General features: G+C 40.4%; 1 protein-coding gene across 1 annotated transcript in view; it reads right to left on the bottom strand.

Annotated features, from left to right (window-relative positions):
• Window positions 1-2,769: 2,769 nt before the first annotated feature.
• tgfb2 (transforming growth factor, beta 2) overlaps window positions 2,770-14,493 on the bottom strand; it is a 22,986-nt gene continuing 11,262 nt past the window's right edge. The window contains exons 2-7 of the mRNA XM_083553312.1: window positions 13,492-13,655; window positions 10,415-10,547; window positions 9,081-9,191; window positions 8,635-8,773; window positions 8,361-8,514; window positions 2,770-5,033 (exon numbers count right to left, since the gene is read on the bottom strand). Of these exons, the coding sequence (XP_083409438.1) occupies window positions 4,875-5,033; window positions 8,361-8,514; window positions 8,635-8,773; window positions 9,081-9,191; window positions 10,415-10,547; window positions 13,492-13,655 (860 nt within the window). The 3' untranslated portion in view covers window positions 2,770-4,874. The remainder of the gene's footprint in view (window positions 5,034-8,360; window positions 8,515-8,634; window positions 8,774-9,080; window positions 9,192-10,414; window positions 10,548-13,491; window positions 13,656-14,493) is intronic.

The following is a 14,493-nucleotide window of genomic DNA, read 5'->3' on the forward strand; positions in this document are numbered from 1 at the left end:
TCTCTCTCTCTCTCTCTCTCTCTCTCTCTCTCTCTCTCTCTCTCTCTCTATTTTTATTAGTGTTTGTGTTGAAATAGCTAAAATATTAAACACTGAAATATATAAATCCAAATAAATAAATAAATAAATAAATATCCCTACAAGGTGAAATCTTTAATTTATTCTTATTGTAATGGGACACAAATATTTGCTCCTTCCAAAAAAGCAAAGTTCATGCAAGCACATTCACAATACACACATAGTTTTTGTCATCTCTAATTCATCAAATTGTTGTCTGTGCTAATAGGCTCCCTGCATTGTTTCAAAGTGACATCACCTTTGAGAGAATGCCTCTTTCTGATTTCATAGTGTTGTGCTCAGGCAGCTGCAGCTGAATTACCAAACCATCGAATGGCTGTGATCATGCAGTATTGCCAACCCATTCACCCCAAGTCTCCCTCTCCTCCACTTATCTTCTCAGGCATTTGGTGTGTGTGTGTATGTATGTGAGAGAGAGAACACTACACTCATTGCAACCGAAAAACCACAATTCAACCAATGCAAAGTCAGAACAGAAATGAACAGTAAGGCTCTTATTACAGCAGTAAGGCTAAGCTAGTCTCCTATCACAAAATGCATCACTGTCTCTGCAAGTGCTCAATTAAGATATTAAAAAAACTCTAATATTCCCTTCTTATGGTGTATTATCCAACTAAGCTGTGTTTAATTAAGAAAAAGTCTCTTTGTTAAGCATTTGCGGAAAATGACCAGAGGAGGCAGTGAACGGGTCTCTCACAGCCTATATGTGTGACATCATCTGCTTGTGGTGCATTTATCTCTAGAATGTGGAGTTCGGAGTTAATCAAAGTGCATGCACTTAGAAAATTGACAGTCTCCAGAGCATAGCACAATCCTCAGCTTAGCTCCTAAATAAAGAACCACAAACGTACAGCTAACGAGTCTGGCGTCACTCCAGGACTGAGGGGCCACTGGAGGATATACGGTATCAAAGGATCCTCAAAATAAGCCAAAGGGCATATAAGGCAGTCTTATGTGTGTGTAAGGACTTGTTTGTGTATGTGAAACAGAAGACGAAAAAGTAAACGGAAATGAATTTTTTGAGCACACCATTCAGTGACCTTTCCCAGTTTGCTTTGAGATTTCATAGCCTTGCCTTTATATATTAGCAGAGTCACCACCTTACTGGAGTGTAAATAATGAATCAATTTGCAAGGTGTAGGATTTGTTTTGGCAGCGCTGTTTGTCTGTTGCTGAGCCAGAGTCTATATTAGGTTCTGCAGTCGCCTTGGCCCGCACACAGATCACAGACCACACCATCTTTATTTACGCAAACGAATGCCCAGAAACACACCAGATAATACTTTCACAGGATACTTTCTGTCTTCCAGAGCAACATTCTGCATCATTACAAAATATTGTATATGTATACAGTGGGATGAAATAGTGTTCTTTCAGGACCATGGTAGAAAACACACTACACCACAGTTCACAGTAATATCACATGACAAAAACATTTGTTTTCATCATTTGGCCAGCAGAATATCATAAGAACAAAGGCATTGATCTTTTTATTGGCATATCTATGTAGCAAAAAAATAAATAAAAAATTCAAAAGAATTCAAGCACAATTTTGTATTGTAATGCATTGTATTATTGCAGCTTTATAAAAGTCTGTATGTAGATCTAGATTCTATTTTATTTGTATGGCACTGTTAACAACATTGTCTCAAAGCACCTTTACACAAATACGTAGATCACAAATATAAATGTAAAACGTATTCATTAGAGCCTATACGTTTATCCCTAATGAGCGAGTCAGTGGTGACAGTGGCAAAGAAAAACTCCATGAGCTTGTATAAGGGAGAAATCTTCAGAGGAACCAGACTCACAAGGAAAGCTGTCCTCATCTAGGTGACACCAAATGTTCATTCATTATAGTTCCATCATTGTTGAGGATATTAAATGTTCACTGATGGGCACTTAAATGCAAAACTGTTAATGGCAAATGCGACCTCAAGCTTTTGTAGCGGTCTAATTACAAATAAATACAGTCAAAATTCTTCCTATAACAGATAACAAGCCAGATGTAACAGTGGCAAAGATAGTCTATGTAAAATTATGAGATAGGAAGCTTGAGAGGAACCAGACTCAAAAGGGATGCCCTCTTCTTCTAGGTGATATAGCATAATAGGATTGCATTCCATCACTCCATATGTTGAAAGAATGTTTACTGTGAATGTATTGTGAATAAGAGTCCAGTTTTTTGGATTACAGCAGTAGTTTTAGGTACAAATTAAAGTAAATATTGGATATAAACTTATAAGTACAGTTACAGGGAAATACCTTTTATTTAACTGTGATAATACAGATAAGCTGACGCACAGTGTATATAATAGAGATAAGCTGACGCATGGTGTATATAATACAGATAAGCTGATGCATGGGGTACAGGGCTTCTAGAGCATCTGGGTTTGATTTATTGAACTAGAAAAATAACCATCTGGTAACTTGCAAAATGCTGCCTTAACAACAGAGTTTAAATAAATACATAATAAATACAAATGAATGCTTAGAATATATATTTTTTTTATTTACCTGTAATCAAAGTGATTTATTTGGTAAATGTTGACACCTTTGATGACATTTGAAATCTTTTCTTTATACAGATCACTGAACACAGTTTTGATGAAAAGTGGCTAGTTGTATTCACTTGTGTTATTTTTGTATGAGACTACAGGATCACGCAGTAAAGAGAGCAGGACACACTACTTTTCCCTTGTTACTTAAATAATTTATTTACCACTAGAGCACCACAACAATAATGTGTTACAATACATCATAGTGGGTCAACAAAATCAGCATCAACATAAACAACAATAACAATATACAGCTCTAACACAGAGGTCACTGATATGGTCCTCAAGGCCCCCTGGCTAGTCCACACTCTATTCCAAAATCATATTAGAGCCAGAAAGTCAGAGTTGCACAGTTCTCTCTTACATGGCTTAATATGATCAGAAATAAGAAAAAACGGACAACAAATGTGATTTGGCAGGGGGTGTTTGAGGACGGAATAAAGGAACCACTGTTCTAATGTGACAACGGTTGTGCTTCCTTCCACTTCGTATGTCTTATGGAAGCCCACTAGCACTATGAGGGGGCTGGGGTTAGGCGTTGTATGTTGTCACCTATAAATTATACTGTGTTGGAAGCAATCTATACTGATCTGAGCTGTTTCCATTTTGCCTTGCCAAATTTACTTACTGAAGTCACCTCATTAACACTTGCGGTATGTTGAGGGTGAGGGGGCATAAAGTAGAAATCCAACAAACAAAAAAGTTACAAAAAAGGTAATAATAAAATACAGTCAGTGCAATTCTTTGTATCAAATGATCTCAGTTCCTTGGAAGGGGAGGGAAAATAAACAAAGAAAGGGCTTTGCTCTCAGATTTGAGTGCAATACAATGTTTCTCAATGGCACATATCCATCCATGGCTACTCAAGTACATTTGTAAGGCTGGCTTGGCCCCGTTTATGCCACATCTTGAAACTTGATAAGCTGGAAGTACCAGGCTTTTACTGACTCTCATTACTATAGACAGCCACAGAGACATTGTCAGACATCTGTTCTACATGCCTCTAATCACTTGGCAAATATCCCTCTGCTGTTGTCCTGTCCTTCCTTTGACTTTACTGAAACTATTTCCTTTCAAAGCCTTCCATAATACATTGTCACCTACCATAACCCTGCTCTCTTTCCCACTCTAATTACATGAATGTTGGCATGAATGTACCTGATCTGTAGAACTGGCTTTATAGAAACTCCTTCACTATACGTTCCTAAAGTAAACAAATGTTTTTCTTTTGTGCCTCATGAAAATTGCCTTTCAGGACAAATGTGAATTTTATTTTATTCTTCTGGAATCATGACAGATGTTCTGTAGTATATAACTTGTTTTGTACTTACGATCACTTAACATAAAAAATGATAAACGGAGCCAACTGTACGATTCACAGCATCTCCAAAATTACGCTTTGTTTAATTTCCAAGCTCAAAAGACATCGATTTATAACATATAACTGAACTGGGCATATTGCAAGGCCAGCTTCACACCTGCTGCCTTTCCGAACTCACAGTCAGTCACATGCTTGTTTTGCTGGAAGTAGCTTGTTCACCTCTTGTTCAGCTGCAATGGAATTTAACTCAACTACTTTCAGTCCCTTGGTGTCTTTCCATATCGCAAAAATCTCTTCACCTTTCCATTTCCCATTCCTCTTGTCATGTCTTAGCCAGGAAATTCACTAACAGGCCCTGCTAACATTAAATAAGTGAGGTCTTCAACAATTTCCAAGAATCAAAACCAGCTTTAAAAATAAGGAAAAACAAATGTTTTTTGAAGGGATGCATAGGTAAAGAAAGAGAGGAAAGAGACAAAGTTTGCTGTAACTGCTTGCTGAAATGAGGGATTCTCTTTTCTACTACTTCACATGTAGACACTTTATCATGTACTTCCAGTGTTTGCCATACTCACGTCCAGGTGTGATGAGTGTGTGAGATGAGATGTACTAAGAGGGGCTATTTTGTCCCGCAGCACACATACACACACAAACATAAACACGCACACCTAAGTGCAAACTCTTCGTGTGCGCTTTTGTGTGCTCACTTTGTACAAATACGTATGCTGGTTGTAGGAAATGTACATTTCTGTTTCTGTCCTGCACAGCAATTTTTATACCTGTGTGAATAAGACAGTTCATGACTGTATTAAAATGTATAGTGTGTGTGTGTATGTGTATGTGTGTGTGTGTGTGTGTGTGTGTGTGTGTGTGTGTGCGTGCGCGCGCGCGCGTGTGCATGCAGCTTTAGCCAGTTCCTAGCTGCATTTGCAGGACTTTACAATCATATTGGAAAGCTGCTCAATTTTAGGGGTCTTGCCAATGAAGTAAAGGATGGTAAGAGGTTCCAGGTCTTGGGACACACAGCAAGGAGAAGCTGATGCTTCTGGATTAATGGTGTTATATAGACCAAGGACCTGAAAGAGAACACAATAAATGGCATTATTAATCCACCTTGCAGACACATGTGACTCATTAAGCAGTATTAAAAAGTTGTCAATTGTTTCTTATGTATAAAATCTAATTAAATGTTGTTATTTGTATTTTCTTAACCTATGAATAGAAAAAAGAAAATGCTGAAAACTGTAACTGTCTCCTCAACCCGGAGTTCAACAAAAGATATCACCAGGCTGACCTGCTATGAGAAATAGACGAGGAATTCAGCTCTAGGGCTGACCTGAGGGTGGTCCTTTCCTCGAACAAACGGGCAGTGGCCCTAACAATCAGAGCACCCTACTTCAGGGAAGGCGGTTTACACCTCATTACACGGTGCCCATACCTCCTCGACACCACCAGGAGGCCAGACTGTTTCCCTCCACCGGGTGACTCCTTCCATCCCCACTGGGGATGGAGGGGACCCGTTCCTGCTCAGGAAGCATTCACGGCTGCAGGGGATTGCCCCAGCTGTTCTGAGAGGGTCAGAAGCCAGCCTCGAGAGGCTGGTTCCCCGATCAGACTTCCGGGCAGAAGGAGAGGCCAGGCTGTTAACTCTCCCACAAGATGTGCCTCAGAGTGCAGCCTCCCTCCTGCGGGTGTCTCCCTCCATCGAGAGATCGCTGCAGACCCGCTGCCTCTCAGGAGCCCCAACGGTTGCAGGGCATTGCTCCAGCCACTCTGAGAGGGTCAGAGACCAGCCTCGAAAGGCTGGTTCCCCAAGGAGATTTCCTGGCAGCTTGTGAAGGCCTGCCAGACGTATCTCAGTGGGTCCTGCACACAATAGAGAGACTACTCGATTAAGTTCGGGTCCTCTCCTCACCGGTTCAATGGGTTGTGTCCCACCCAGGTGTGACCCAAGCAGGCTCTGGTCCTGGAACAGGAAGTGCGCACCCTCCTAAGGAAAGGGGCCATCGAGGTGGTTCCTCCCTTAGTCGAAGAGTCAGGCTACTACAGCCAGTACTTTGTTGTTCCGAAAAAGGATGGCGGATTGCGGCCGATCCTAGATCTGCGCTCCTTTAACCGCTTACTCGTGAGGCTACACATAGCCATCCTTCCCACTCATAGGAGGTTCCTGAGGTTTGCTTTCGGGTGCGAAGCTCCCCTCCTACCGCATAGCACTCTCGCCCCACTATGACTTTAGGGCATCCGCAATTATATCGACAATTGGTTGACATTAGCTCGATCAAAGCTTCAGGCGGTCTGGCATCGAGATGTCGTTCTCGCCCATATGAATGAATTGGGGTTAAGACTAAACGCAAAAAAGAGTGTGCTTTCTCCTTTGCAGAGAACCACCTTCTTGGGGATAGTGTGGGACTCAACCGTAGGCCAGTCATTTACTGTTAAGCAGTTCCAGAGGCTGCTCGGTCTCATGGCGGCAGCGTCCAACGTGATCCCACTTGGCCTCCTCCATTTGAGACCCCTCCAGTGGTGAATCAGAGGCAGAGGGTTCTCCCAGAAGGGCAATCCACACCGTGTTATCAAGGTCTCTCAGCAAGCAATATGAAAAGAACCTACTTTCCTGTCTCAAGGCCCAGTTCTGGCTCCTTGTTGTCACGTAACACTAACGACGGATGCATCCCTCACTGGGTGAAGAGCGGTCATGAGTGGCCACTCCGCCCAAGGTCGGTGGGACAAGCGACATCTCTCATGGCACATAAACTGCCTGGAGATGATGGCTGTGTTTTTGGAACTGAAACACTTCTTCCGAGACCTGAGAGATCGCCACGTGTAGGTTCGTACGGACAACACGTCGGTGGTCTTGAACATCAACCACTAGGGGGGTCTCTGGTCTCGCCCCCTGTACAGACATAACCTAGTAACGTTATTCAGCAAGATCTTTCTCTCTAATCACTGCAAACCATATCGTCAGGGAGCTTGCTTTGTGGACAGGGACATTGTCATGCTGGAACAGGTTTTTGTCTCCTAGTTCAAATGAATGGAAAATGTATTGCTACTACACCCAAAGACATTCACTACAAGAACTACATATGTCTGGAAAAGTCCAGCCTCAAAACCTTTGTCCAAATAGTGTATGTTTTTAAGATCAGTAAATATACAATAAAAAAAATGCTTGTCTTTTTCTCCACATTGTTGCACAAATGCTCTGTAGTCAAAATAACAGAATTCAGTTTTAATGTAACCTGAATGCAGCATTATTAAGGTAAGCTAAATGAAAAAAAAAAAAAACAGAATAAAACAAAAAACAGTTATTTGCATATTTAAATGCTGACACACTGAGAATGAATCATATATGGTAAGGAAACCTTTTTGTTAGTGTAATAGAGAAACATACATACAAACGACACCTTTCTAAAGGAAGGATAACGTTTCCAAATTGAAGAGTCATTATAATGTAGTGTTTCACAATTGTGTTTTTTTTTTTTTCGCTTTTTGTTTCTTTTATCATTTTTAATATAATCTGTTCCCATCACACATGGGAGTGGTAACGCAACATCCTTCCACAAAGAAAAAGGAAGGGTGCGTTTTCACTATATCCACTATGTTAAACTTTTATAGAATTTAGGCAAAACCACAAATATATAGCATTTCTTTAAAAAGCAGTAAAAGCGTTTATTGTCCAGACCAATGATGAAAAACCTCTATGTAAAGCACTGCTGAGCTATTCCATTTGCAGATATACTAATGCAACGAAACATATCTTTAGATAAATTTAAAGAAAAAAAAAAATCTTACATAGAATTTATGAACACATTTGTGTATACACACAGTTGATAATTTGATTGCCAAGGTTCTTAGTTATAAAGGGAAAGGGAATATCTGAATATCTGCTCTGTAACTGATTTGTGAATGGCCACATAATGACATCATTACTATAATAGCATTATAGTTGCTTAATCATTACTAAAACGTAGGGGATTTACAGTCGTAGCATTGATTTAAATCAAATTGAGCAAGATATGAAATAGAAATCTGATTCAGTGAGATAACTGAGATAGCAATGCTAATTTCAAGGTTACACTAAAAGCCAAACATTTTGGAAGCAATTAAAAGGAATGCAAATATAAAATTACACATGAAATTACATATGAAATCAGGAAGTCTAAGCATCTTATTCTTTAGCATTAATGACAAAGATGTCCTTTCTCAGCAAGTGCTCAAATGAATTTCCTAGGAGAAGTCATATCATGTGATTGCCAGGCCCGGAGTTTTTTTCATAGTACACCTTAACTAGACAACATTGTGCTAGCAAATTAAAGTAATGTAATTTAATTAATTAATATTTCAACTTCTGGTCTAAATAAAATATTTAGAACTTTATTGCATTTTATTGCATTAGATATTCTTACCTTAGTGTGTTGGGTGTCTGCGCTCCATAGATAAGGACATGCTCCAGCACAGAAGTTGGCATTGTAACCTTTCGGCTCATGGATCCACCTCCATCCCAGGTCCTTTTTGAAGTCAATGTATAGTGAGCGCAGACAGCAGTTGTCCTGGACGTTCCTATGAAATGCAAGAGCAGATTTGTGATGCTGCAGATGCATAATGGCAAAGAGTAACCAAGCACTGTGGTTTGAAAGTACTCTTTCCTGGATCTAAATGAAGACTATAAGGATTTCAGACCTGGAGCAAAAAGCAGCATCCAGGGCTCGTTTCTGTCTGTGGCTCTTGTGCTGGGACTCCAGGCGGTAGGATGGAAGCAACATGAGCAGCAAGTGTGGAGACTGGCCACTGTGACGGCGAATGAAGCTATCATCAATCCCTGTCAAGCAGCACCCCCAAAACTGATTAGCAAAGCCAGGGAGTGAGAACATTTTAATTCAGTGATCATGGAATTTATTGCAAGCATTATAATCAGCTAGGTGGATTTAGAAGATTAGGTGTCCTGCTGTGAAATAGAAACAAATATGTAGAGCATTCACAGATGTATTATTTCAGAATTGGATATAGTTGTTCTAACTGATTGAAAGGAAAGCATAAAAATCCTTGTTAAACTGCAGAAAGACATGACACACTTTGTCGGTTTATACTCCTCTCACACCTGCATGTGCTCCCACAGTGTGACCCACCTGCAAAGCGGGCCTCCAGCTCTTCACTCTTGTTTGGGATGATGTAATTATTTGATGGCACAAAAGTGCAGCAAGGACAGTGCAGGCTGATCTTGAATCCATTGTTTCTGTCTGGGGGAAGGAATGGGGAAGAATTCAGACCAGTTAACCTACTGGAGATTGATGCTCTTACACTAGAGCTGGCACAGGATTCAGGTGACTAAGATAACTCGTTTCTACTCTCCGACTGCCATGCGGAGGTGCAGCTCAAGCCAAACAGTCCCTCCATGCAAACAGAGCCAACTTCTGCATTCATCACAGCCCTGCCAACAATGCTGACTAACCCTCAAGGCCCTCATTGCTCTCTTACTGTCACAATACACATTCCAGTTTCACTAAATTTTGGATTTCTAAATTCTGTTTACTGTTTTCACTGTAGAATATGAATGATAAACCTTCAAGTATACACAATCAGATGCATTGCTCTATGCAACAGCATACTTACAATGAACATACTACATCAATTATGTATGTGGTTCTTAGATTGATCACTTATGTATAGGATGTCTTTGGGATGCAACATTAATAACATTTCTCTTCCCTTTAACTCGGTGACACAAACCTGACAACCAAGATCCCTAGCAAGTGCAGAAGTTCTTGTGTGGCCTGCTATAGAGTTCTAACCTCAACCATTATTGAACACCTTTGGGATGAATTGCAATGATGACTGCACCCCAGGCGCCATCACCTTACATCAGTAGCTGACTTTACTAATACCTTTCTGGCTAAATGAGCACAAATCTTTATCAGTAATGGGGACTAAATGTGGAATGGGATGTTCAAAACATCCTAATCTTACGGTCTGGTGTCCACAGATAATATCCAATGACAGTCCATATAAAGTAGGTGAAATGCAAGATTTAGCAAGCCAACATTAGCCATAAATTACAAATAAAACTGATTTGAATTGAATTGAATTCTCCCATGTAGGAAACAAGTATTAAATGGCATACAATATCAGTGTAATATACAATACAATTTAACATACATATAATAAAACCTTAATTTCTTCTTTTATTCTGTCTTAAAGTTATTTATGTGTTATTCTGTTCCTAACTATAACCACAACTCCCCCTTACAACCACAACTGATTAAATGGGACTACTAAATTGTTAGAAAAGCTATCCAGCATATTGAAGGGCAATAAATTATCAAATTTGTTTTTTTGGATAGAGTATGTGAGTTTGCACACACACACAAACACACACACACACACACACACACACACACACACACACACACACACACACACACACGCTCACATAAATACATAATTGCTTGCTTTTTCCCTTTACCTCTGTGCAGTAGCCATTCGCTGACCGCTTCGGTAACGTCAAAAGACAGCCACTCGCCCTCTGTACGAGTGCGCACCACTTTACTGTCAATGTAGCGCTGTGTGGGTGACGTGAGGTCCTTGTGGCCAAGGATCTACAAAGAGAAACCAAAAAAAGTTCAGCACTCACAACTTACAGCTCTCAACCTTTTTACAAACTTTCCAAAATATTATTTCCTTTCTCGTTCCTGCAGTGTCCCAGGGAGTGCAAAATACAGATTGGCCCTCTGCATGCTGGTTAAAGCCAAAGTTATAAACAGTTCAGCTGCACAGGTCTGGAGAAGGCTCCCTGTCCCCCTCTACATCCCACCACCTTCTCCACCTACTCCTTCTTCACACCGCCCCTTCCCGTCTGAGGCTCCCTGATCGATTAGCCAGGTCTGGGAAAAAGGCTTGGAGCTGTGCTGGCGGAAACAGATGCTGGCCGGACCACGGTGTTATTGCTCTGTCCTTCATGGCTGTGTGTTTACGTTGGACCACGCACTGCTTAATGTGTAAAACACTGCTTGGTCTGCAACACATAGAAACTCGGCCTGCCTCGCCCCCGTGGCAAATGTTAGACATGAGGCTCATGCTGGGTCTTAGAGGCAGAGAGTGTATATTAGACAACCAAAGCAACACTACAGGCATCTAAAGGAGAAACTGTACTGATAAACTCATAGAATCACTGTGCTTTGAGTGGTAGCTTGGCTTGACCATGGGAGATAGTTTGTTTTTGTTTTGTTTCCCCTTTTGAATCAGAGGAGAGAGCACCTTCCTCTCAAGGTTTCTTCCTCATTACATCTAAGGGAGTTTTTCCTTGCCACAGTCGGCTCTTCAGGGATAACCGCACACTGTTCACCTTCACTGTTGATTTCTGTAAAGCTGCTTTAAGACAATGTCTTTTGTGAAAAGCGCTATAGAAATAAACTTGACTTGACTTGATACTGATAAAGTAAGGCTCATTGGCAAGATGTAGAGAAAACTGTAGAGAGTGGGAAAAAAAATTCACCTAAGTCATGATGTAATGACATTCCTATTTATAATAGATCAATAAGTTGGAAGGCGTGTCTGAAGCATAAACGTTTTTCAACTCTCCAGAGTAAGACAGGCTCAAAAGTTCAATAAATATGTTCTATAAGTAGCCTGTGGGTTACTTTGTATCACAAAGGGATTTCAAGGCTGAGAAATGCTCTCCCTTTTGCGCCCTCTATACCACATACATCATCATAATCTCTGTGTTAGGGAGAGTGAATCCCAGCTTAGCTAGTGTTTACTGTCACCTGTCATGGCTGCCTTTAGGCATAAACACCATAGTGTGGAGGGGGCCAGAGAGGTGCAAGTGGGAGCCAGAGACAGAAAATTGGTATTTTTAATCACCGCCGACAATTAAAAGGAATACACGATATTCCACACTGCAGTCGATCTGAAGGGAAGCTGTTTATTAGATCAGTACACTTTACTGCATTTCAGATAGATGATCATGGATAGATTAAAAAAACATATATTACCATATATTTACAGCTTCATTTATCCATAATAACTAGTTTGGCTGCAGGCTCATGTTGGTTAAATTAAACTACCGTATTTTCCAGTCTATAAGCCGCTACTTTTTTCCCATGCTTTGAACCCCGTGGCTTAAACAATGAAGCGGCTAATATATAGATTTTTCCTGGGTTTTTCCCGGTTTCACAAGCTTTAAGCCAAAAAACTGAGCCCCATTACATTAGACCAATGAAATTGGCGAACGGGTTCAGGTGAACCAATGAAACTCTTTATATTAAATCAGATGCGCTCCCACTGAATCGTGCCGCACCACATCATAAATATGGATGATGTTCCTCTGACGTTTGACCTGCAGCTCACTCGGACTGTCTACAGGAAATGCGAATCATTCGTCACGCTGAAAACAAGCGGGCATGAAAAAACACACTTCACCCGTGTTCTGAGCTGCACGGCATCGGGAGAAAAGATTCACCGATGGTGATTTTTAAACGCATGACAATGCCAAAAGAAAAACTCCAGAGAGAAATTGTTGTGAAAGGAAGGAGGAAGACAGTGAACAATGACTTTCTTGGTAGGCTACTGTTTAGATACAAGCCGTGTAACAGACACTGTCTTTCGTTAAAGCCTGTGTAAAGTTCATTAGTTTCAATGTAGACACCTGCGGCTTATAGACAGGTGCGGCGTATTTATGTTCAAAATAAAAATCTTACCCGTGGGTGCGGCTTATATTTGGGTGCGCTTAATAGTCCGGAAATGATGGTACTTTTTACTTTGTATTTTGGTTAATTTGAATATTGATGTATTTAACAGCTTCCCGTGGGCTCACCACCTGCAGGAGGGACCGTAAGGGACGGTGCTGTGAGGATTGGGCAGCAGTCGGAGGCGGGGGCCTGCTTAGACTGCTGCCCCCGCGACCCGAATTACGGATAAGCGGGAGAAAATGAATGAATGAATGAATGTATTTAACAGATACATGTAAGGATAGTTGCATAGTGTTACACTTCCCACTCTATTGGCTTTGTGTGGGACCATCTACAATATTTAGAAATTTCTCTGGTGTGCATTTTTCAAGATGTTTTGTTTCCTACTAATGTATATCAGTAGATTGTGCCATGTTTTTGTGCGGTTACAGTTAAGTATATTATATCATATTATTAAAATAATCATATTTAAAATTAGTTGAAATCAATTCAAGGTGCTTTGTATATATACAGTAATCCCCCGTTTATTGCGGTGGTTACGGGTCACCCCAAAAATGCTATTTTATGTATACAGTATTGTACTGTATTAACATTTTACTTCATTTTATAATTAATAATTATATTTGTATTAATAAATGTCATTATTTTGACATAAAAACAATTCCCTGTATGTTTTTTGTTCTATGGTGCTGTCTGCTAAAGACCAGGAAAATCAGCTAAACAAATTAATTATGTGGCAAATGCAATTCCGCGGTAAAGCGGGGGATTACTGTAAAGACATATATCAACAAATATTTTATGCTGCAGGTCTTTCCTACTACACAGTATGACCTGTATTATGTATATGGCCTACCTGATAAAGCTCAACGCGTTGCTCAGACACACGAGCCTTTGGGTTCTGTAGCCTGAAAATCCTCAGCTCAGCCTTTACCAGGTTGGAGGCATTCTTCTCCATGGAGCTCACGTCAAACCTTAACCGCCTGAAATAGGGATTGTAGTAGGTCGGAGGGATGACATCTGAAAGAGAAAGGTCTCTCTTATTAACATTCAAAGACAGTCATACTTGTGCAGGGCAGAGGTCTTTGCACTGTTTTTGTATATTCTTGGCAAGGCTTTTACACTAGCGATTAGAGGCTGCTGTCAAATGAATGGGTTTTATAGAAGGGCCATATGGTGGACAACTCAGACTGTTCTAGAAGACCTCTGGATTGCACCTGTAGTACACACCTCATCTGTTATTCAGCCAAGGGTTACTTGGAGGACACCGGAATTGATGTTTGAATGCCTGACTATGTATCTGAATAACATTTAAGTTTACATCAGAAATAAAAAATAAAAAATAAAAAAACAAGACCTGATATTTCACAGACATTTTGACAAAACATATTAAAGATAAGATTGGCTAATGGTGTTGTTTTTTTCCTTCTTTACAGTACAAAGGCTGATTATTTGTCATGATCCAGCATATGAAAAAATGGAGGTTTTAATAAATAGATCAGAGACAGCTGGAGATATTGTGCCTCTATGAGTCCAGCAGTACAGCAACACTTGCATAATACCCTAAACCATGTGTGACAGCTGTGTGTTTTGACCGGCTCTTGTACACCATGTAGCAACCGCACAGTAAACTGTCAAACAGTGTAATATGAACATGTTTTTTGCAAATAGGTAAAAAAAAATTTACCAAATGCCAAACACACAGCAGTTCTGAAATCACATTGCAGGTTTTACCAGAAGGCTGCATGGTAGCCATCTATATACACAAAAGTTTGCCACAGCCTAAAAAGCTTAACATACCTATACCCCTACTATAATTGACCTCTAACCAGTAATAAGCTGTATGTGCTTATCATGG

The sequence above is a fragment of the Silurus aristotelis genome (assembly GCF_946808225.1).
Source record: "Silurus aristotelis genome assembly, chromosome: 1".
NCBI classification, from domain to species: Eukaryota; Metazoa; Chordata; class Actinopteri; order Siluriformes; family Siluridae; genus Silurus; species Silurus aristotelis.